Raw genomic sequence first — 22,806 nt, 5'->3', positions numbered from 1 at the left:
AGTGGATATTATAATGGAATCAGCTGGAATGGTACCCTTAATGTAGGCTGGGTCTTTTGTGGAAAATGTGTATTTTTTTCTCCGCCCTCGGTGGTATTGCTCTAGGAGGTTACTGGTTTCTTAAAGGCTTCCCTGCCTTGATCAAGAATGCTTGGTAGCACGGGTTGATACGGATTTCTTGTCTGGCTTGGCAGCAGTGTCTCTAAAAGGAAACTAGTTGAGCATATAATTTTTCTGCTGCATTTTCAATGACCATATTATAAATGCCAATATTACCAGGGGGATGGATAGGTGTCCACCTCTTCCTCTGGTGAATCCCCTTCCAAATCTTCCCACTGCATTTCTACATATTCACCTTTCTCTGAAGGTTGATACGTTGCCTGTTCCTCTTCTTCCTCGTAGAAGAGTTTCTCCTCCTCCTCCTCTTGAGGCTCTGGTGTGACAGGGGGAGAGGTGAATCTCTTCGACGTCTGTCTCCGAAACCTACTTCGACCGGCTTTTGGTGGAATTCAGAACCCCCTTAGGCTTTTACCTAATTCCTTTTTCTTCTGAATCAAAGTGGTCATTTCGGCCTCAAGCCTCCTCTTCCTTTTATTTTTAATCTCAAAGGGGCTTTGTCTTCAGGGCTGGCAGTGGAGTGTTTCCTCTTTGAGGAGGTGCCCTCCTTCGTCAACTGTTCGGAGTTGTAGCTTCGGAGAACTCTTTGAGGTTTCAGGCTTTTCAATGTTGATGCATTCTTTGTCTTTCAGTATTTTGTCGACAATATTTTTTCAGAGTTTTTTCTCCATCAGAGTCCCCCTTTGAGGGTGCTGCATAACTCATTTTTGCAGGGCGTGCCTGCAGATGAAAATAAGTTACTTACCTGTAACTGTAGTTCTCCAGTATTGGAATCTTTCATAGATTCACATGCTTGAATCATTCCCCGTCGTCAAGATGGGAGCCCCCGGTATAAATTACACAAGTAGTGTTAAAATATATTAACAAAAAAAGGCCCTAGGCCTCTTCACTTTAACAGTCTATCAGAGTCATTTTAGGAAAAGGACCAAACTTGAGTATCCACCAATCAGGCGACACCACCCTCTAGAATCCTCCTGAGAGAAGCTCCAGCACCTCAGATTTTCCAAGCACAAGTGCGTTAAAGATAGGAAAAAGAGAGAGAGAAACAAAGGTGAAAGTGAGCTTCTCTGGGGAGGTGGGTGGGTCGCATGTGAATCTATGAAAGATTCCAATACTGGAGAACTACAGTTACAGGTAAGTAACTTATTTTCTTACTCCAGTATTGGAACTTTCATAGATTGACATGATTGAATCAGAGTAGAGAGCAGTAGTGCTGATACAAAACACGCGCATATATAAAACATAAGTATATAGAGCTACAGAAATCTATATAACTATATACATACATATATATATATATATATATATATACACACCAAAAGTAATACTTCAAAGAACATATGGTATGTGAATACTATCATTAATTATGTCCACTTCTTTGTATGTTACATTATTCTCTTTCTCTTGTTTTCTTTGTCTTCTTTTTTTATTTTATTTTTTATTAACATCTCTGTAACGAAACATAAGGAATATGAACAATGTGCATACCTGTTCTAGGATGGAGGGATGGAGAAGAGATAGCTCACCTTCACCTGAAGAGATTCCTGAGAACTGCTTGACCCACTGCTACCTCTCCCTGAGATAGAGATTCCAAGCAGTAGTGCTTTGGGATGTATGACAGCTCTTCCATGTTGCTGCCCTACAAATGTCTTGTAAGGAAACTCCGGTGAACAGCGCTGCTGACGAAGAGACTGCCCTCGTGGAGTGAGCATGTACAGATGAGTGCAGAGGTTTACCCGCTGCTTGATTGCAGAAGCAAATGGCTGAGGCGATCCATCTGGAAATACTCTGCTTGGAGAGTGGTTGGCCTTTTCTAGGTGCACTGCATGCTACGAATAGCTGATTAGAGCGTCGAAAAGATTTAGTTCTGTCCAAATAGAATTGAACACATCTTTTAACGTCTAAGGAGTGTAATGCTCTCTTCGCCGTAGTAGAAGGATGAGGAAAAAAGGATTTGAAGACTAAAGGCTCATTGATGTGAAAGTCTGAAGGAACCTTTGGGATGAAATGCGGATTAGTACGCAGCAGCAATCTGTCTTGTTTAAACTGTAAGAACGGCTCTTGAATAGAGAGGGCCTGCACTTCGCTGACTCGTCTGGCTGATGTGAGAGCCACCAATAAAGCAACCTTCCACGAAAGGAATTTGAGAGAGGCGCGATGGATTGGCTCAAACGGATGCTTCATAAGTTGCACTAAGACAATATTTAGGTTCCACGAAGGAGGTGGTGGTCTGAACGTAGGGAAAACCCTGAAAAGCCCGTTCAAAAACCTCTTGATCAGACGAGAGGAATAGAGTGAGGGTGAAGCATCCAAACGTCTGTATGCTGCTATTGCTGCTAGATGTACTTTAATGGAAGAATGTGCCAGGCCTGCTCGCGCTAACTGCAATAAGTACGGCAATATTTCCTCTGGCGGTGAAGATAGTGGGTCAATCTGCCGCTGATGACACCAGACACAAAATCGTTTCCATTTGCAAGAATAAACCTTCTTAGTGCTATCCGCTCTAGCTTTGGACAAGATATCCCTACACTCCTGTGGAATATTCAGATGTGCGAACTCCCTTTGGCCAGGAGCCATGCTGACAAACGCATCGACTGCGGATCCGGGTGCCATAACTGCCCTTTGCTCATCGTTAACAATTGTGGAAACGGTTTCAGTGGAATGTGAGGCTTGATTGACAGTAGAAGAAGTTCCGCAAACCAGTGTTGGCGCGGCCAGTACGGAGCTATCAGTATCAGAGTGCACGGCTCTGCCTTCATCTTTGTGAGGACTCTTGGGATCAATGGAATTGGAGGAAAGGCGTAAGCAAAGATGTCTGACCAGACTATCGAAAACGCATTCCCTAAGATCCCTTTTGGTGATGCCAACTTGCGAAGAACTGGCATTTGGCGTTGTCTTTGCTGGCAAACAGGTCTATTGTCGGTGTTCCCAACTGGGAAAAGACATGGTCCACTATCGACTGGTCCAGCTCCCACTCGTGGCAGCTTGATTTCTGCCTGCTGAGTGCATCCACTGTCTTGTTCTCTATTCCCGGCAAATGCACAGCCGAAAGTGTGATGCCTTACTGCAAGGCCCAATTCCAAATTCTCTGGGCTTCTCTGGAGAGAGTGAGAGATCTTGTGCCTCCTTGATTGTTGAGGTAATGCATCATAGTGGTGTTGTCTGTTCTTATTACCACGTGCGATCCTGAGATTTTCGGGAGAAAAGCCTGTAAAGCGAGGTACACTGCTCTGAGCTCTAGCCAATTGATATGCATTGTTGTCAATTGCAGTGGCCACTTGCCACTTACTTGAAGATCCTGTAGCACGGCTCCCCAGCCTTCCAGAGATGCATCCGTAGTGATGGTCCATGGAGCCGGCTGATGTAGGAACGAAAGGCCTATTGATAGATGATGCCTTAGAGACCACCATGTCAATGCCTTGAGTATTGCTGGTGTTATGTGTATCTGATCCTCGAAGCTTCCTGAAACCTGGAGCCATTGACGATTCAGTTGCTCCTGTAACGGGCGCATCTTTAGCCGGCATAGAGGAACTAGAGGTATGCATGATGACATCATGCCCAACAGAGACTTGAATAGACGGACAGAAACACTGCTTCTGTTTTGTATAGATCTTGTTATTGTCAATAACCTTTGTTGCCTGTCTAATGTGGGACATGCCATGGTGAATTGCATGTCCAGGTTTGCCCCTAAAAAGGTGATACTGCATGCTGGTAGAGGTTTGGACTTCTCCCAGTTGATGGTGAGTCCGAGATTAGTCAGTAAGGAAACGCACTTTCTTGTTGATCTGCGTGCTTGTTTTTATCAGCCAATCGTCTAAATATGGAACAATTTGGTGTTTCCTCCTTCTGAGGAAGGTTGCGATTGGTGCTAGACATTTGGTAAATATTCTGGGGGCTGATTTTAGGCCGAAGGGAAGGACACGAAATTGAAAATGGCTGCCGGCTACGGTGAATCTCAGGTATTTTCTGTGGGCAGGGTGGATGGGAATGTGGAAGTACGCGTCTTTCAGGTCTAGGGTAGACATGAAATCTCCCTGGTTGAGGCGCAGGAGGACATCTTGTAGGCTGATAATACGGAATGATTGCTTTTTTAAGTAGGTATTCAGTTCCCGTAAATCGAGGATCGGCTTCTAATCTTTCCACTTTTTCGAATGAGGAAAAACCTGGAATAAAATCCTCTTCCCCGCTGTGCTTGAGGCACCTTCTCTATAGATCCTTTGATAAGCATTTTGTTGATCTCTTTCTTGAGTTGTTGCGGGTATCTTGAAGGAGTCCTGCGAGAGGGATTGGAGGGAGGCAGTTGGGTGAATTTTAGAGTGTGGCCCGTTTCACTAACTGGAGGACCCACTTGTCTGATGTGATGACTTGCCATTGTTTGAGGAATAGGGATATCCTTCCACCTAAAATGAAGGGAGGAGAATTGGATGTAGCCGGCGCCTCGGATGCATCAGGCTCTCCGAGCCGAGTCTTTGGCCGGGCGAGTTGAGCGCCCTCGATCACCAAATCTACCATAGGCTGGTTGCGGCGGCTGCCTCTGGGGGTAGTACTGACAGTACTGTTGAGAAGAGGAGGGATAGGTGGAATACCTGTATTGCTGTATCCTCCTCTGTATGAAGGTTGGCCAAGCCCTCTTGCTCGAAAGGAGGGCTTTCTATATTGTAGGGTCCCTAGAGACCTTGCCGTGTCTGACTTAATGGATTGTAAGGCCTCATCGATGTGTTTTCCAAATAACGCCTGGCCATCAAAAGGTAAGTACAAGATCTTATTTTGCACCTCAGGATGAAAGAGGTAGCTTTAAGCCAACCTTGCCTTCTAAGGACAGCTGCCCCTGCGAGCTGACGAAATGCTGTGGTTGCTATGTCCATTGCACAGTCAATAAGTTCAGCTGACGTGCGTTGACCCTCCTGCAAAGTCATCACTCTCAGAGTCCGAAACTGGGTTTTCTCTGTATTTTAGTTTCTGAAGCCATATCAATAATCTGCCTTCCCTATCCTTTAGGGTCTTAGAGGAAAAGGTGCGACAAACCTTACAGTCCTTGGCTGAATGGTCTGGGTAGAGGCAGTAAATGCAATCCTGGTGAGGGTCTTCAGAATGAAGTCTTTTCTTTCAACAAGTCTTGCAGTTCCTGAAAAGACCTTTCTTCTCCTTATCATACATGTTGAAAATAGTCTATCAATCAAGTCAGATAAGTTTTTCTGAGAGAAAATGTTGTTGTAAAGGTGTGAAAAAAGAGTAGAGCTCTGAGGAGACTCCCTAGCACGACGTGCAGTAGAAAATCTGAGGTGCTGGAGCTCCTCTCAAGAGGATTCTAGAGGGTGGTGTCGCCTGATTGGTGGATACTCAAGTTTGGTCCTTTTCCTAAAAGGACTCTGATACACTGTTAAAGTGAAGAGGCCTAGGGCCTTTTTTTTGTTAATATATTTTAACACTACTTGTGTAATTTATACTGGGGGCTCCCATCTCGACGACGGGGAATGATTCAAGCATGTGAATCTATGAAAGTTCCAATACTGGAGTAAGGTGAGCGTTTCTACACCGAAGCTCCCTTTTGTGCCTACAAGTCTGATTTTCTGGACTCTGGCACCTTAAAGGAGGTGGCTGACTCTTACCTCCTTATTGTTCTTTTTTGGCTGCTCTTCTTCGCCATCACCTTCTGAGATTTCTCCTTCCGCTCCCTCTACTACATTTTCCTCCTCATCGCTGGAAAGTCCAAGATCTTTCAGGGATGCTGCTAATTTTTGTCCTTGAATCATGTAATGTGCCGTTCTTTGCTTCTCTCTCACCCTCAGCATCTTTGGTGTGAGAACGGCACTGGTGTTACAATCTTCACTCCGGTGGTCGAATGGAAGGCAGAGATTACACACCAGATGCTTGTCCTCCTGTGCCTATTTGTGATACCAATTTTTGGCAAAACTGCAATGGTGTTTTCTCCATCACGTGGCGGGGAGAGCCCCTGCCATATGGGCCTTCTCGGCCTTTCATAGAAGTTTTGTGAGATTTTTGCACCTGCTCTTACTTCTTTCACCTGACCGCGCGATGAAGTTCTGTGGTTTTAAAGAAAGTTTTCATCCAGTTTTTTTGGTAATTCATCAATTTCTCCTACAAGCTGGAGACTACTCTGCAAAAAACATCCAGACCCAACAGCAGAAAAAAAAGGAATCTGAAGATGTCGACCTAAGGTGAGAACATCCAGAGGAAGTACGACGTCACAAGAAGACACCAAATGGGGGCTCTGTCAATGCCCACCAGAAAACAGGGGTAGAAAATGAATACGGACAAAAAAAATAAAAAAAAAAAAAATTTGCAGTGTAGAGCAGCATGGACAGTTGCTCCATCTATACTTCACAGGGAGTCTTATACCTTTGTACTAAAGAGCACAAACCTCTCAAAACTCTCCAAAAGCATTTGGATGCCATAGCTAAAAGTGTCTTGAGATCAAGTAAGATAGCCTGTCAACAATAAAAGCAACAAACAAAATTTGTACAACTGAAAATTTATATTCTTCACAATATTAGACATAAACCGTGGGTTTTAATGGTGCTATGTGACAAATAGACGGAAGCGTCATGTTGGGACAAGCCTGATGTTTAGCTTTAGGCAGGCACCCACAAATGTTATATGAATCACGGCATCAATAACCAGATTTAAGAACTGTGCTTTTTCTTCTTAAAACTGCAGACGTTGCCTTTCTATTTAGCCCATTGAGAGCTACCTGGCAATACTAACCTTTCATTTTATGAGATGTCAAGATGGCTCATTATGCTCAAACATCTGACAGCAGCAGAGTTCTCAGACAATAAGTTCCAATCCCAATGAACTACCTTGTATATCGTATGCAAACTAACACACCATTCCCTGGCCTCACAATTAAAAAATACAAAAATGTTTCAGACATTAGCTTCAAAGTGATGCAAACAGGAGACATAAAAGAAGCTCAGCTATTTCTCATCAAGAGCCCTGGAGGACCTGGGGCCAATCTAGAGCCAAATATGTGGTTCAGAATTTCAGTGGCTCGTCCGTTTTTATAAGGATTAACCTTGTTCTGGTGTGCTTCTTCTTAAAAATCACCTTCGGTACAAGCAAGATCTAAGGAAAAATGCCCAGAAAGACTTTCAGCAGGTTGAGAAGTTTAGCATAAGGAAAATCCCAGACATCCAGTTTTCTTAAATCTAGATGTGAAGTGTTGACATTTAGCAGTTTCTCCCATTGAGACAAAATCTATTTGTGAACGTCTCCAGTGGTAAAAAATGTGGTCCCCACTAAGAACCCAACGCGAAATTAACTGAGTATTCATTGGAGAGAGTGCTTGACCTTGGTTCCCGCCATTTGATGAGATGACAAATCATTGTAGTGCTGACTCCTTCAATTAACACCTTGCTATTGATTAGTAGTGGAAGAAAAGATGTTCGAGCCAAATGGACTGCTGCACTTTTTCATGTGATCAATTGCTTTTACCAGAGACCATGATGCTTGAATTTGAATGTGGAAACTATCCCAGGCAGGAGGTGTATATGCATCTATTATAATCGCTGCAAAACTGCCACAAGCGCGTTCAGTCTGTTTTGCCAACTACCTGAATGCTTTCTCTATTGTCGTTCTGGACACTGGGGCATAGTCTTGTAAAAGGTGTTATAATACAGTACATTCCACCAAGAAGACACAACGTCAGACTTCTCTAGATGAAAAAATTACTTGTAGTAACAATCTTTCGGGTGGATACTATATCTACCTGCACATTCCTTTGTGTGGAGTAATTCCAGGTGTCAGACAGGGTCCAGAAACTTCAAAGCTCTTACATCACCAGTAAGGTGGGGTGGAGGGCGCAAGCTTAACATGGATGTCAGAAGTGGCTTCAGATGGCTTCAGATGAAGTCATCGAAATCATATATAGCTCCTGGTGCAACAACATTAGTTTCCATACATTCTTTCCAAGCCTTCGAGGTGATAGGACAGGCTGACATCAATAATGTAGTGCAGTCTCCAAAAATGTATATTATTGGGATCTAATTATCTTTCTCTGTAACTATCCATTATATGGAAAGGTGGGCTGATCAGTGAGGAACCTGCAGGCAGATAAGAGTATCCACTGGAAACATCGTTACCACAAGTAAACCTTTTCTTCAGATGAATACCTCTACTTGTAGATTCTTCACCTGTATAATAGATTCCATAGCCATACCCACCATGGAGGATTGATGGATGGTTATACCCGAAAATCTTGCAAGACCGATCTTGTAAAATGACCAACCCTACGCACCTCGAAATCCAGGCAGTAATGCTTGGTGAATGAGTGAAGAGATGTCCATGTGCTGGCTCTGCAGATCTCTGCAATGGAAAACACCTCTTGCAAGGGCAGAAATGATTGCTTTGGCCCTGGCAGAATGAGCCCAGATTCCTTCAGGTGGTTCTTTCTCATACCGTGCAATCTGTGTCCTAACACAAAGGATGATTCACATAGACAGTCTTCTCCTGTACTGTTTCACCTTTCTTGGCGCCGCAGTACCCTACAAAGATCTGGTCATTCAGATGAATGTCCTTAGTAAGGTTCAAGTAATAGTTGACTTCCCGCCTAGGATTCAACCCATGCAATTGCTCCTCCTCCTTTGTGGGATGGAGCAGGGAATAGAATGACGGAAGGGTAATGGACTGACGCCGCTGGGAAAGAGTTACCGCCTTAGACTGGAAAGCAGCCATGATCCTCAACACCAACTTGTCAGGGAAAAAGGTCATAAAAGTTGGACAAGGGCTAAGAGCTTTCAACTTTCTCAACTGGCTGATGTTACTGCAAGAAGTAAAACCATTTTCAAGGTCAACACCCTCCTGCGACAACTCCGCAGGGCACAAAACCGAGGCCTCATCGAAAACGTTAACACTAAATTAAGGTCCCACTAGGGAACCAAAAAAAAGGGATTGGAGGATACAGGTCAGTTAACCTGTTCAGTAAATGTGTAACAAAGGAGGATCAGAAGATAGACAGCTGGTCTGGCAGACAGAAAACGCAAACAGTGCTACTAAATATCCCTTGACATTTCCAATTGCACAAGCTCTCTGGGCATGGAAAAGTGCAAATTGTAGGGTCTCTCATAACTTTGCCTGCAAATGGTCTACGTTATTGTCCACACATCATGCAATAAAGTTATTCCAGCTGCCAGAGTACACAGATTTTGGTGAGTGGTGTTGCACTGAGAGAATGGCACTGCTACATTATGTGTCAGCTGAAAGGAATTCAGATGTCCCCTCTCAACATTGCTCCAAGCATGTATGGGGAGTCCCTGAAGATTGGGGTGCAGTAACCATCCCCTCCAACTGGGAGAGGAGGCACAGTCCGAATGACGGCTTGAGCTGGGGGCATGTGGAGAAGTGCAAAAGGTCTGTATAAGACATAACCAATGTTGGGCAATGAGATTGACTTGGGCCCGGTTTTATTGCATCTTGCTCAGAACCCAAGGAATCAAGGGGATGGAGGGGTCGGGGGGGGGATAAGGTGGTGGGAGGACGCACAGTAGTAGAAAATTCCATTTAACCAACAGATACTATAGGGCACAGAACTGATAGCATTTAATATTGTCTGAGGATGTGGACATATCTAATTGGGGAGTGCCCCAGCGGGCGAAGATGTCCTGAGCTACCCACGGCAGGTGGTGCAGCTTATGATCAGCAAGGTAATTCAGAATCAGGCTGTAAGGTCTGATATTCAGAGATCCCATTAGGTGACTGGCCAGATTCCTTGGCAGTGTACCCAAAATCCCACCCTCAATGCCTCCAGACAAAGAAGGTATAACATCACTGTCATGTTGTTCATCAAGATCTGGATGGACCATACCCAAATGGAGTGGAGGGAAGGCCTTGAGCACCAGACAAATTGTCTGCAGTTCCAATAGGATGTTGGGAAAAACATGTTATTTTGCAGACAAAATGCCTCTGATCTCTAGGTCCTCCAAGTGAGCTCCCCATCCTAAGGTGGAAACATCCATCATTACTGTAGCCACGGTTGAAGGAGGAGTGAAGAGCATTCCACAGGTTTGTTTTGCTTTGTTCCCCGTTCAAGCTATTTCCTTTGCAGCACTGGAGGAAATCAGAATGGAGTCTGACAGGTTTATACACCTCAAACCCCTCCCAACAAAGCCACTGCCTTATGTGCCAACATGGGTCTGTGGCTAAGAGAATGCTGGAAGCTAGCAGGTATATGAACATGAGGGTCCTTAGGATTGGTACTCTTGCACCTTGCTAAACGGAGGGAACATTAATACGGTTTACAGGTAAGTACTTGACTTAAAGTTCCAGTCTCTGGAGGTTAGGATGCCCACAGGTCAGGGTTCAAGTTAACCCCAAACACCCACCATCAGCAACACGGGGCCAGCCAGGTGCAGAGGTCAAAACTGAGGCAAACTTAACATGGGATCCTATGGAGACTGGGGACACACTGTTTCAGATTTGCTGGCAGGTAAGTACCCGTGTCTTCAGAGGGCAGACCTGGGGGTTCTAGAGGAGCACTGGGTGGGGGTGAGGGGTGGGGGTGAGGGGCGGGGGTAGGCACAAGTAGGCACTAAACACTCAACCTCAGCGACACAGGGGCGGGCAGATAGAGGGTGCAAACAGAGTGTTGAGCTCCCAATGCTTTACTATGAGGGAACCCCGGGGGTCACTCAGTTGCTGCAGGCTAAGTCCGGGGGGTCGAATTGGACAAACCACAGACTGGACAAGGAGGAGTGCCGCCTGCTGAACGTAGCTGCACTGGTGGTTAGGTTCTCCAAGACCTGGGGGCTGCGGTTGCAGTGTTTCTTTAGGCGTCGGATCTCTTTGGATGGAGCTTACACGGTCAGGGGGATCCTCGGTATTCCCTCTGCAGGCGTTGTCGTGGAGGGGTGGAGAGGTCAACCCAAGGTGACCACTTGCTCACAATCACCTGGGGACTCTCTCTAGCTGATTAGGCCACCTGGACCCCAGCCACAGGAGTCGGGTGCAGGGTGGTCAGGACTCACGGATCCTTGGAGGCTTTAGAGTCCCTTGGTTGTTGGTTCTTTGTGGACAGGGCCGCTGTCCTCTGGAGATCTGAGACATCTATGGTGCAGGGCAGTCCTCTGGAGCTTGGCAGAGGTCGCTGACCCTCTGCATGGTCGCTTTCTTTGTGCAGGTTCTCTGAAGCCGGAGACAGGCATGTAAGGCTGGGGCCAAGTCAGTTTGTGTCATCCTTCTCTGCGGGGGTTTCAGCTATGCAGTCCTTCTTGTGAGGTCATCAGGAATCTGGTGAGCTGGGTTCAGGGAGGCCCTCAAAGCCTGGCTACTGTCCCTGAGGGTGGCTACACCCTTCTTGTGTCTACTTCCTTTGGGGAGGGGGACACAAACCTAACCCTATTGGTCCCTGTCCTCCAAACCAAGATGTAGGATTCTGCAGGGAGGTGGTCACCTCAGCTCTGGACACCTTAGGGGGGGTCACTCCTCCCTGTTTTCCCTAATTGTCCCACCGGACTTGCTGCCAACAGTGGGGCTTTGTCCGGGGGGTGTGGGCAACTCTACTAGCTGGGGTGCCCTGGGGCACTGTAACCCGAGGCTGGAGTCTTTGAGGCTCACCGCCAGGAGTTGCTGTTCCTGCAGGGGCGGAGGTGTGAAGCACCTCCACCCAGGACAGACTTTGCTTCTGGCCACAGAGAGCACAAAGGCTCTCACCCCATGTGGTCAGAAACTTGTTTGAAAGTGGCAGGCTGGCACAGACCGGTCAGTCCTGCACTAGCAGTTTGGCTAACATAAAGGGGGCATCTCTAAGATACCCTCTGGGTGCATTTCTCAATAAATCCCACACTGGCATCAGTGTGGGTTTACTGTGCTGAGAAGCTTGATACCAAACTTCCCAGTATTCAGTGAAGCCATTATGGAGCTGTGGAGTTCGTAATGACAAACTCCCAGGCCATATTCTCAATATGGCTACACTGCAATTGCAATGTCTAAGAATGGACTTAGACACTGTAGGGGCATACTGCTCATGCAGCTATGCCCTCACCTGTAGTATAGTGTACCCTGCCTTAAGGTGCAAGGCCTGCTAGAGGGGTGACTTACCTATGCCACAGGCAGTGGGCATGGCACCCTGAGAGGGAAGCCATGTCAACTTTGCCTTTTACTCCCCACCAGCACACACAAGCTACAAAGGCAGTGTACACGTGCTGGGGGAGGGGTCCCCCAGGGTGGCATAATATGTGTTGGAGCCCTTGGGGACTTTCCCTGGCCAAAGGACCCTTGGTACTATGGGTACCTTTTACAAGGGACTTAACTGTGTGCCATAGGTGTGCCAATTGTGAAAACAAAGGTACAGATTGTGGGAAGAACACTGGTGCTGGTAGTGGTCCCAGCACACTTTCAATCAAAGTTGGCATCAATATCTGGCAAAACGTGTGTGTGTGTGTGTTGGAGGGGTTTGGGGGTGTTGGGGGAGTGTACGCATGCCAACAGTGGAACTTTCCTACAGGAGGGTTGCTGGAGATATCAACCTTTTACTCTGCCACTACCTTTGTATTGGTGGGCCAACTGGTTCTGCTGTAAATGTCTTTGTGACTAGTAAAGTTGTTGCTGGTAAGGCTGTTGCTTCCAAAAGGAGAAAACCCCCCAGGAAACACCAATAGTGATAAAACAGCTTGTAGTCCCAAAAAAAAAAAAGAAAACACATCCCAGCAAATGGGAGGTCCATGAGATTGGTCTATACATCAATGGAGAATCCTGATGATAGTAGCCACTTCAGGAGGCGAATAGATTTCGAAGTGCCCACCGCTCTTGCTAGAGAGTCTGAGGTGATCAGGCCCGACTTTATAATATGCGTGCGGGCACTGTGCTCCTTCTTGAGGACTTCTTGAAAGTGTTCCCACACATACTCCAGTAGGTTAGGGGTAATCAGCTGGGCCATTTCCCAAGAGTGTGAGTTTAGCAGTCGGTGTTTAATAATTTAGGGCCATACTTCTTGTGGAGAAGATTTTCTTCCCCATGCCTCCAGCAACTTGGATTCTCTGTCCAAAGGGAACTGAACCTGCAACTGGCTGAAGACCACAAAGCTCTGAGTACCAATCTCTCTGGGGGCAGGAAGGGCTGATAAAAGGGCTGGGTCTCTGGGGGCTGGATGACAGTGCTTTGTTATCAGTCTGTCTTGAGCTGAAGTGAGTTTCTCTCTATGCTGCCATGATGGGCTTCACCAAGACCACATTGAAGAGCAGTGATGGTTCAGATGTTGGAGTTATAAGGAACAAAACAGTACTTCTGTGAGGACATTAGTTGCAAGTCTAATACCCCAGTAGCCTTCCTGATGAGTGAATGAGGCAACTTGACTTCAAGGGTTGGAAATCCAGCTGAACGCCCCTGGCCATTTCTGGAGTGTCTTACCCACTAGCAGAGGATAAACTATGCACTTCTCTCTACACACAAGTCAACATCCCCATATGCGTTAAAAGGATCAGAGTCAAATTAAAAGAGGCCATGCATTACATCAGAGATGGGGCTGCAAAATTTTGCAGCTTGCATGAAGGTTAGGGCTGGTGGTGGCTCCACAGGACCTGCGCCATATGCCACCACTGGCATGAATACAGGGAGACTTGATAGTTCTCCCTATACAAGAAGTGCTCCTGAAGGGTTTGAGGCCCTGGCAAAAATTCCTAACATTGTGTTGAGAAACACAACCTGGTCAGTCCCCAGTGCCGGAAATTTTGGAAAAGAGAGAGGGGGCATATGTCGAAAGATCTTGTTCAGAAGGCGCTGGTGCTGATTGTGTATGGAAGGAAGGCATTGGTGGAGTTCGCTCCAGGATCAGGTCTGCCAGAGGTGCAGGGGCAGAGCAACCTGGAGTTGGTTCCACTCTTTAATTCTACCAAGGTGGCTGATGGGCCACCTGGCATCTTAACGAGCTCTGATGGTGGCAGACTGGCGAGCCTGGGGTCAGAAGGTAGGTGGGTTGTGAGAGGCAGCAGTGGCACACTGTGGTAAGTGCAACATCACTTCTGCTTCCTGGTACGCGTGGAATCAACCTGAGAATGAGTTGGAGGAGGTCAGCGGCGGTGGCAGTCTCCTGTTAGTGTTGTCCAGGTCAGACTGAAACAGCTTTGGCTTGTGGTGTGGTGGAATTGCAAGGACAGGTGAGGAGGCAATTGCTGGTCCCAAGAAGCAGCCCCACGCAACAGAGGTGCCCAGTTGCATGAAACAGGAGCAACATCTTTCATTGGACCCATAGGCAGTTGGGTACTATAAACTCTGCCATATCAAGTCCCTATCCAGGCAATTAAACATATACAGTAAAGCAAAATGAAGTGTATTTGCAGGGTTAGGCCCTGGCTCAGTATCCTGAAAGGGAAAGGTGGGACCCTCTCTGCCCTCCAACTGCACTTACACCTGCCCACTCCTCTGCTGGGCCAGGAATAGTCGTGCTGTATTGACAAAGCATCAGTGCTATCTTTCTGCCCTGTCCCTCCTGCTCGACATTTGCAGCCATAATTCAATGCATGATGCAGGATTGAATGAAGCATTATTTTGATCATTTGGGCTGTTTAAAATTCACAGCTGAGCACACCTGCTTATCAGGTAGCTGAGCTAATCTACCCTGATCTAAGGGAAATTGCCCTAATGTCCAGTATTTCCCCGTAGAAACAGGTCGCTTGGAAAGCTAATGTCTTGATGTCAAGCCCTTTGACAGATCGATTGCGAACAGCCAGAGGGCCTTGGCTAAACTGACTTCACCACTACTGAAATTTAACTGGATCGATAGCAGTGGCGGCTGGCAGCTTTAGGAGGGGGGGGGGGGCGGGCGGGACACACACACACACACTCATTCTTTCACACAGACACGCACGCACATCCATTAACAACACTCATACCATTCAAACATGCACGCACCAAAAATTCATTTTAAAAGATCGCACACACTCATTCTTTCACACACACACGCACGCACATCCATTAACAACACTCATAACACTCAAACATGCACGCGCGCAGCAAACATTCAATTTAAAACATCACACACATACACACACACACACACACTTACCTTCAGCCTCCAGGTCCCAGGAGGGTTGGGACTGCTGCCTAAAGTCAGCCAATGAGGGAAGGCAGCAGTCCCAGCCTCGTCACAGAGTGGGATGGGGTCAGTGAGACTGCTGACCCCACCCCACTGTGTGACGAAGTGTCACTGATTGACACTTGCCCTGGGCACTTCATGGCTTAAACTGAAGTGCCCAGGGAGAGTGTCAATTGGTGACGCTTTCCTCGTCACCCAGGGGAGGGCCCCGAGGCAGCTTGGCTGAGCCGAGAAGGTCATGCCGATAGGAGCTGTGACCTCCTCAGCCCAGCAAAGTTCAGGACAGGCAGCCAGGAGTGTGCGCAAATCGCGCATGTCTGCTCCTGGCTGCCTGAGCTGAACATGGAGAGTGTCTATCAGGCTGACCTTTGTTCAGTCTGACAGACACTCTTCATGAGGGGCAAAAGGTGGGGGGGCGTGGCCCCTCCGCCCTAAAGGACTGTCCGCCACTGACCGATAGGGAATATTGTGATCAATGTACTCTCTTCCTTTTCACTGAACCATGCGCATTTGTTGTTTTAAAGGTGTGTGACCTTTTAAAAACGTGCTCACAGATATCATATAAAAATAATAAATACCCAATATATAAATACAGCCACACACAGATACATGCATGTTTATGTTCTCTCTTTATGGGATGTTATGTAGGGCACTGAGCCTTGTTGGAAGTGATGCATGGCGCAGGGCAGGAAGCCAGTCAAAAATCCCAAAGTAAATTGCCATTCGCTTGGAGAACAAGTCCGGGGCATGCAACAGTTCCTTCAAATAAATAGTGAGTTCCTTTGAGTGAGCACAAAGGCAAATCATTTTAAAGAGGTCTCTTTAAGATTTCATTTCTACAATACGTTTAATTGCTGCAATGATGACATTTAATAATAACAAAGGAGTTAGAAATTGCTATTATTACCTTGGAAAGCGTGACTGTAGTTTTCCTTCTGTGGCTGATAGGACGGAGGCTTTTGTTCAGGTGAAATTTGATGCTGGCCGTAGTTTGACTGCTGACCATACTTTGATTGCTGGCCATATGATCCTTTCATCCAGAAACATAGGAGTGAAACCATGTTAGGTTGTTTATAATGCAAACCCAAAGCTAGCACACCTTATGCAATAATTGGAATATGGAAAAATGGCATACGCTGCGTTTCTGGTAAACTTCATTCTTGTTTCCCTCCTCCATGCCTGATGGAGGATGCCTATGCAATATCCCCTTTCAACTGTACAAGTAGGCTGTCTGGCTTTCAGTGTTTATTTTTTGTAGATATCAGTGGTGTTTTCTGAACCTTTTCAAATAAGTGCTTATCATTGCTTATTTAGCATCCTAACCCTCCAAAATAAACAAACAAAAACTGTGCTTATGATGGTCATAAAGCACATATTTAAACACGTAAAGCAGGGATTGTCAGGTTTCCCCCACTGGCAGTGTGTGTCCAATGCCCTTATGCTAGATCGTTTTAAGCATGGAACATTTGTGTACTGCACTCACATTCACATCTTGTTACCCTCCCTCACATTTCATTGTCCATCTCATTCACTCCAGCAAGTTTACATGACATTAAGGAATTTGAAAACATAATTAAGGGTGCTATGTTCAAAAGTTTTAATAAACAAATTGCTGGCAAGAGCTGGGGGGGTCATTAATCTATGCCTTAGTGACTATTAGGACACTGCAGGGGAGGTCAACCCTGCCAACAGTAAAGTACCTTGCAAACCTGTACAGTGTTGAGTTACACCAGAATCAGGCATCACATTGTATTCTTGACTTTAAATTTTTCTGGGAACATTGTGGGCTCACAAACACCAGCAGTGAAGTGCAGTTGGGAAAAACCCCTAAAGCTAAAGTTATCACACAACAACGGGACACCCTGCAGCTATGCAATGCAGATATATGGTAAGTCTTATATCAGGTTTTCACCATTATCCCATGTGCATGGTGACCACACTTTTTTCCCAGGCATCCGCCACTACTCCTTGCACTTAATGTTTAAATGCCTGGGGTATTTGGCAGGTGAACTTTTATCAATAAGGACTAGTTAGAAAAAAGGGTCTGATGTTTCAAAGGATTTACCACATTCTGCGTATGTGATAGTGTATATCGGCCAATATTTATATGAGAAAACCATTTCACAAATAAGGGAATTAATTAAACACTACCAAAAGACCAAATATAATTTTAATAATGGCAGATTGTCTACAGTGAAAGAGCAAGAACAAAAACAATGGAAAAAAAATCATCACTGGAATCCTCATGAAGACCATTTTGTCTTACTCTTTAGATTGGGCATCTCCTTCCTTCACAAGCAGATGGGAACACTATTCGATGATCAAAAACAATGCAAGTTGCTGCGGATGTGTTGAGAAAGCAGTATATTTTGACTGTCATGAAGCAGATACGCTGTGGGGAACTTCCTACCCAAAGCTGCACTCATATAAAATCCAGAGAATAAAACTAGCAAAATGCATTGAAGGCAGTCCAGTTAACTCCACAACAAATTTCTACAGTGGACACATGCCCTGGAAAAGACAGTGACACCACCTTATGCAGTTGTATGAGTATATAGTTTGCCACCAGGTCACCTGAAGCATAACTGCCATTAGTAATACAAGGTGCTTACACGTCTGAATTTGTGGGCTTTGGAAATGTTCTGTTTCTGAAGAGTCTCTTCAATTGGAGAGATACAGGGTACTGACTGAACCCAGAAACACTTTCTGACCAAGGTAAAATTCTATCAAAAGGGTGACAGTTCTCAGTACCACCTTACTCTCAGATAAAGTGGACAGGACACCTACCATTCTTGTTTACACCAAAAGCAACCAAAAAGGATGTTTCACTTGTATGATTTAAAATCAGTGGCCAAGGCCCAATAAAGCAAAACCACTCCTGTCACAATAACCAAACTTAATACCAAAAAATACAAATATCGGGTGCACACGGATCTGACAAACCTGCCATTAAACTCTCCCCTTATGAAAAAATAATTTTTCCAAATCCTATATCTAAAGTGACCACTAGATTACGTTGAACGTGAAATTATCATAAATGAGGAACACATCATAACAAACTATAATATTATCGTCTTCAAAGCATGTCCCATCAATTCGCAGGTTTCATAATATTCTATAATCTGTGGGTTGTTACAGTCCATCTGTGAGATTATAACAACCCACAGCTTCTATGTCTTCAGAAGACATAGATGCGGTGAGTTGTTATAGTCCCTATGTAATGCAATAACTGGGGAGCTGTAATGTGGGTCCTTTAAAAGATTTTGGGATGTGTGATGGGGGCACAAGTGCAATGAGATGATGGGTTTTGTATTATATAAAAGACATGTTAAAGTCTTTAGAAAATACTGAGCATGTTGTAACACAAATATTGGGAAGCCAAGATGCGGGTAATTAAATGTTTTGGGATGAACAAGCTCTTAGAAAATACTAGGTATAACATTTTTTTTTAGAAAAGTCAGTCCCATTGTGACACTCGCACTGTTTTTAAAAAAAATATATTGATAAATGGGGTGCCTGTGACTGTCGACCATGAGCCCTGATGGGGTGGGAACTATGCTATGATATCTCATGTGAAGTATGTATGTACATATTAATAAGCAATTTAGGGGTCGATCAGTATGGAAAGATGGCAGTACAATATATATTTCCTGTCTGCAGAAAAATGTTATCCATACCATTAAAAGAAACGGCGCTTAAGAATGATAGACGACAGGACTATGCTTAATTACAAGCGGAGATACATTTTTAGTTTTATGTTTCTATAAAGAGATCGTCCTAAGATAGCATGTTACAATATCTCTAGCAGTATTCTGAGCTTATAACGTGTATGTGATATTGGGAGCAATGGGTGTATTTTTTCCAAAGTCTACTTTGTGATTTATGTTAAAAGGACCTGATAATTGTACAAATGGATTTGATATTTCGAAGGGGTTTTAATGTGCTCGATGAAGTGTAATCAGATTATAAAATGAGTGGTGGGAGGGCAATGTGCATTTACCACCTGTTTGTTTTTAGATGCTGTATATATAAAAAGTTTTTATCAGAAATAGGCTAATATCAAATATATATTGTTGAAGCCCTGACAAAGTTTGCATAGAATGAAAATCAATGGCTATGAAAATGATGTTCGAAAAAGGCCACAGGAATTGTGTTTGAAAATTGTTCTACCAATAAAGGATAACTTAATATGAAACCTGCTAATTGATGGAATGATAATATAATGTATGTTTTCCTCATTTACGATTTTACTCGCAAATATACCGCTGGATCACTTTATATATAGGATGCTTCATAGGTCAAGGGACTAAAGTGAAGTCTCCACTGGTTGTATGTTTGGGCCAAGTTGACATCTGGCTGGAAACAAGCTCTCTAACAGCAGGAAGTTCACTAAGATATCTGCGACAGAAATGCATTATTTATCCTTGTAGATCAATGAAGCAATAGGAAGTAATAGCTAATCGAACAAAGAGAAAGAAGGTTTGAAAGATCAAGTTATGATATTCCCACATAAATATGTACCACAATTAAACAATTGTTCCGACAGTGGAACAAATCCAAAGTAGGAATGCCACTTGAAAAAGGCACTGTAAAAAATAAAGAACAATAATTTCAATCACAAATACAACTGACAGAGGAAGAAGAAAGGGATTCATTCACTGGATTAAGACATAGAAGAAGCATCTCTCTATGCGCAGAAGGTTCACCCTCTTGATTGAAAAAGGTGGAAGCAGCATGGTATGTAGACAAACATTTCAAATGTGCCAGATTTTCCTGATACTTTGAGTCGATTACTTCTTGTACTAAATGTACTATCAAAGTACATTCTTATACTTTGTATGATGTTCAAGAATACTTTCCAGGTTTATTTCCACGCTCTTTGCAACACCAAGCCAAGAAATTTAAGTGACAGAACTAATACACCTTTTGTAAAAAAATAATAATTACACCGCACTCAGAAGCATCTCAAGAAGACAGCCAGAGTGGATTACACACCTCAAACTAGTGTTAATGAAATAGGTGCACATCTGTCAGGTCAAACGTAGCTCGCAGGAATGCTTTAGCCAAAAACAGTAACAACTTCATGATAAAACTAGAGCAAAAAATGATAGTTTCTCATGCAGGGGTGTCCCCAATTTAGAATTGTGTCTAGACCAGTGTTGCACTGTGGCTTTACATCATTTTTCAAGACTCAGGCTTTCAAACTCAGTTATGGTAGCAACATAGGAGTAATATTGGATTAATTAACCCACCTCCTGCTTGCCCAGAGTATCCAAAACCTGAGTTAAGCAACAGGAAGACGTAGTTGAGAGCAGAATCTGAACCAAAGACCAATTCTGTCACAGCCAAAATGAGGCTATAAAGATCATCCCCAGGATGATAGTATTCTTCACTGTTTAGAGAACCACTGTGAACCAAAATAACAGCCAGAAAGGCAAACAATGAATTTTCATAGCCAATTAAGATAGAAACTACTCCTTAAGGAATTCTCAATTGTTCCTAGATATGTTGCGGAAGAGGCTGTTGGTGAAAGTATTTCACGAAAGGTTCTATTTGAGAAAACACCGATTTACTATAGACAGCATGTCTGCCATGCATGAGGAGCATAGTACATTATACTCTGGGTTTTCCACAGAATAAGGATTATTTCCTCCAACTAGGGGAAAATGGTTTTGAGAACACACTATGAGAGGTGAACAGCTAGCTGGTCAGTGGAATTGGATTTTGTGCCCCTGTATTTGTTAAAGTGGAACATTGGGAGTTTGCGGATTGTGAAGACACTTCCCTATGTCTTTGAAAAAAATATAATAATAGCTTTTTAAAATGGGTAAATTTTAAGTTAAGGCACATAGGCCCTCATTACAACATCGGCGGTAAAAATCACCTACTGCTGCGAAGACAGCCGCTAAAAGCCTGTCGCCACGGCTACCAGCCATAATATGACCACAGCCGGATTTCCGCCACAAGAATGGCATAAATTCGGCTATGGCCATACTGGCAGATGGCGGTAAGGTGGTGGTGCTGCTACCACCAGCAGCACCACGCCAGTAGACCACCGGCAGCTGTATTATGGCAAATAATACGGCCTGGCTGTGTTCTGCTGACGGGCACTGCTGGCTGGAGCAGCTCCCCGTTTTGTCTCCTGCCGAAGGACCCCCTGGATCCACGTAAGTGGGTGTGTGTTGAGTGTTGAATGCGTGTCTGCATGTATGGACGTGTGAGTGTGTGTATGTTGTGAAATGTGAATGCATGTATGTTTAAAAGTGTGTGCGGATGTGTCTGTGATTGGATGTATGCATGCGTGTGTGTATGTGTGAATGAGTGTGTATGCGTGTGTATGAAAGGGGTGTGGATGTTGTGAGTTGTGGGGGGGTATCTGGAGAGGTGGGGGGGGACCCCTATCAGTGACAGGGAAGGAATTCCATGTCACTGATATGGCCTACCGCCGTGGTTTTTGTGGCGTTACGAACACCACGAAAACCATGGCGATAGGCAGGGCCATAATCCCGCAGGTGGCACAATGGCAGCCGGCGGGCTGGAGATGGATATCTCCAGCCCGGCGGCTGTTACCGATGTGGTGGTCAGAGTGGTGCATTGGCGGGTTGGCTTCAGCCAACCCGTCAATGTCAAAATGTGGCGGTAAATACCACCAGCCTGTTGGTGGTATTATCGCCACATTATCGCCGACCACCAGAGTTGTAATGACCCCCATAGTCAACTCCAGAAGGAACTATCCCATTCTGCACCCAAGATACAAGATCAAACATTTATATAGCATCTACTGTACACACCCGAGACCCGAACACAACTTGAACAGACTTACATGGGTAAACAGAAGCTCTATTTACATATAAATTGGACTGATCAACATTCGAGAGGGAGGAAGTGATTTAGGGCTTTAATAAAGGGCTTGAGTGACTTCCTTGCATTTGGAGAAATTGTTACCACTTGCTACAATAAATACAACAATGCTAACCTTTAGTTCGGCTGACATTGTATAAACAACATTTACAAAGGAAACTATTTGCACTATGCTTAAATGACTTAAGATCGGTTTCAGCCACGAGTTCCAGAGACCAAAGTATGTTTGCTTGCACTGGGAAACTCCAGACAGGGTTTTGAGGTAACAATGATAAAAATAGGTTTACAATAAGGTTAAAATTTTAAGGGTTGGCCTTTGTTTTAGAGTTAGATTTGGATTTTGCTTCGAGAGTTAAGATAGAAGGGTTTGGAAAAAACATTCAGAATAAGATTCAGCTTTTTGTTTACAAACTCAAGTTAGCCTAGAGGATCAAGGCTTGGGTGCATGGGTGTTAACCTAGGGCTTTACTTTGGCTTTGGGCTTATGATTTTATGCCCATAGACTGGTTTTGTAGGGAGCTGAGTTCTAGTTGTGGTACACCTCAACATTTGGCCTGGTTTTTAGATGCAACTATGACTGAAGTGCACTGGGTTACTGCTAACCAGGTCCCAGTGCCAGTGTTCCTTCCCCAGAACAAGACACCTGGTCACTTGATCCCCAAGTAACCAGGCCCTTTAGCACGTCTGTAAGACCCTAGTAAATGGTACCCCTAGTACCTAGGGCATGGATACTGAAGAGGGCCTCTCAAAGCAGCAGCACAACTTGTGCCACTCTAAGAGAC

The 22,806-nt window shown here is 44.7% G+C and overlaps 1 protein-coding gene across 4 annotated transcripts in view; it reads right to left on the bottom strand.

The window, feature by feature from the left end:
* TAF15 (TATA-box binding protein associated factor 15) overlaps positions 1-22,806 on the bottom strand; it is a 368,603-nt gene that overhangs the window by 196,357 nt on the left and 149,440 nt on the right. For all 4 annotated transcript variants that reach the window (XM_069226735.1, XM_069226732.1, XM_069226733.1 and 1 more), the window contains one exon: positions 16,071-16,193. In XM_069226735.1, the coding sequence (XP_069082836.1) occupies positions 16,071-16,193 (123 nt within the window). The remainder of the gene's footprint in view (positions 1-16,070; positions 16,194-22,806) is intronic.

Source organism: Pleurodeles waltl, chromosome 3_2 (assembly GCF_031143425.1).
Source record: "Pleurodeles waltl isolate 20211129_DDA chromosome 3_2, aPleWal1.hap1.20221129, whole genome shotgun sequence".
Lineage (NCBI taxonomy): Eukaryota > Metazoa > Chordata > Amphibia > Caudata > Salamandridae > Pleurodeles > Pleurodeles waltl.
This window is presented reverse-complemented; position numbering and strand designations above follow the sequence as displayed.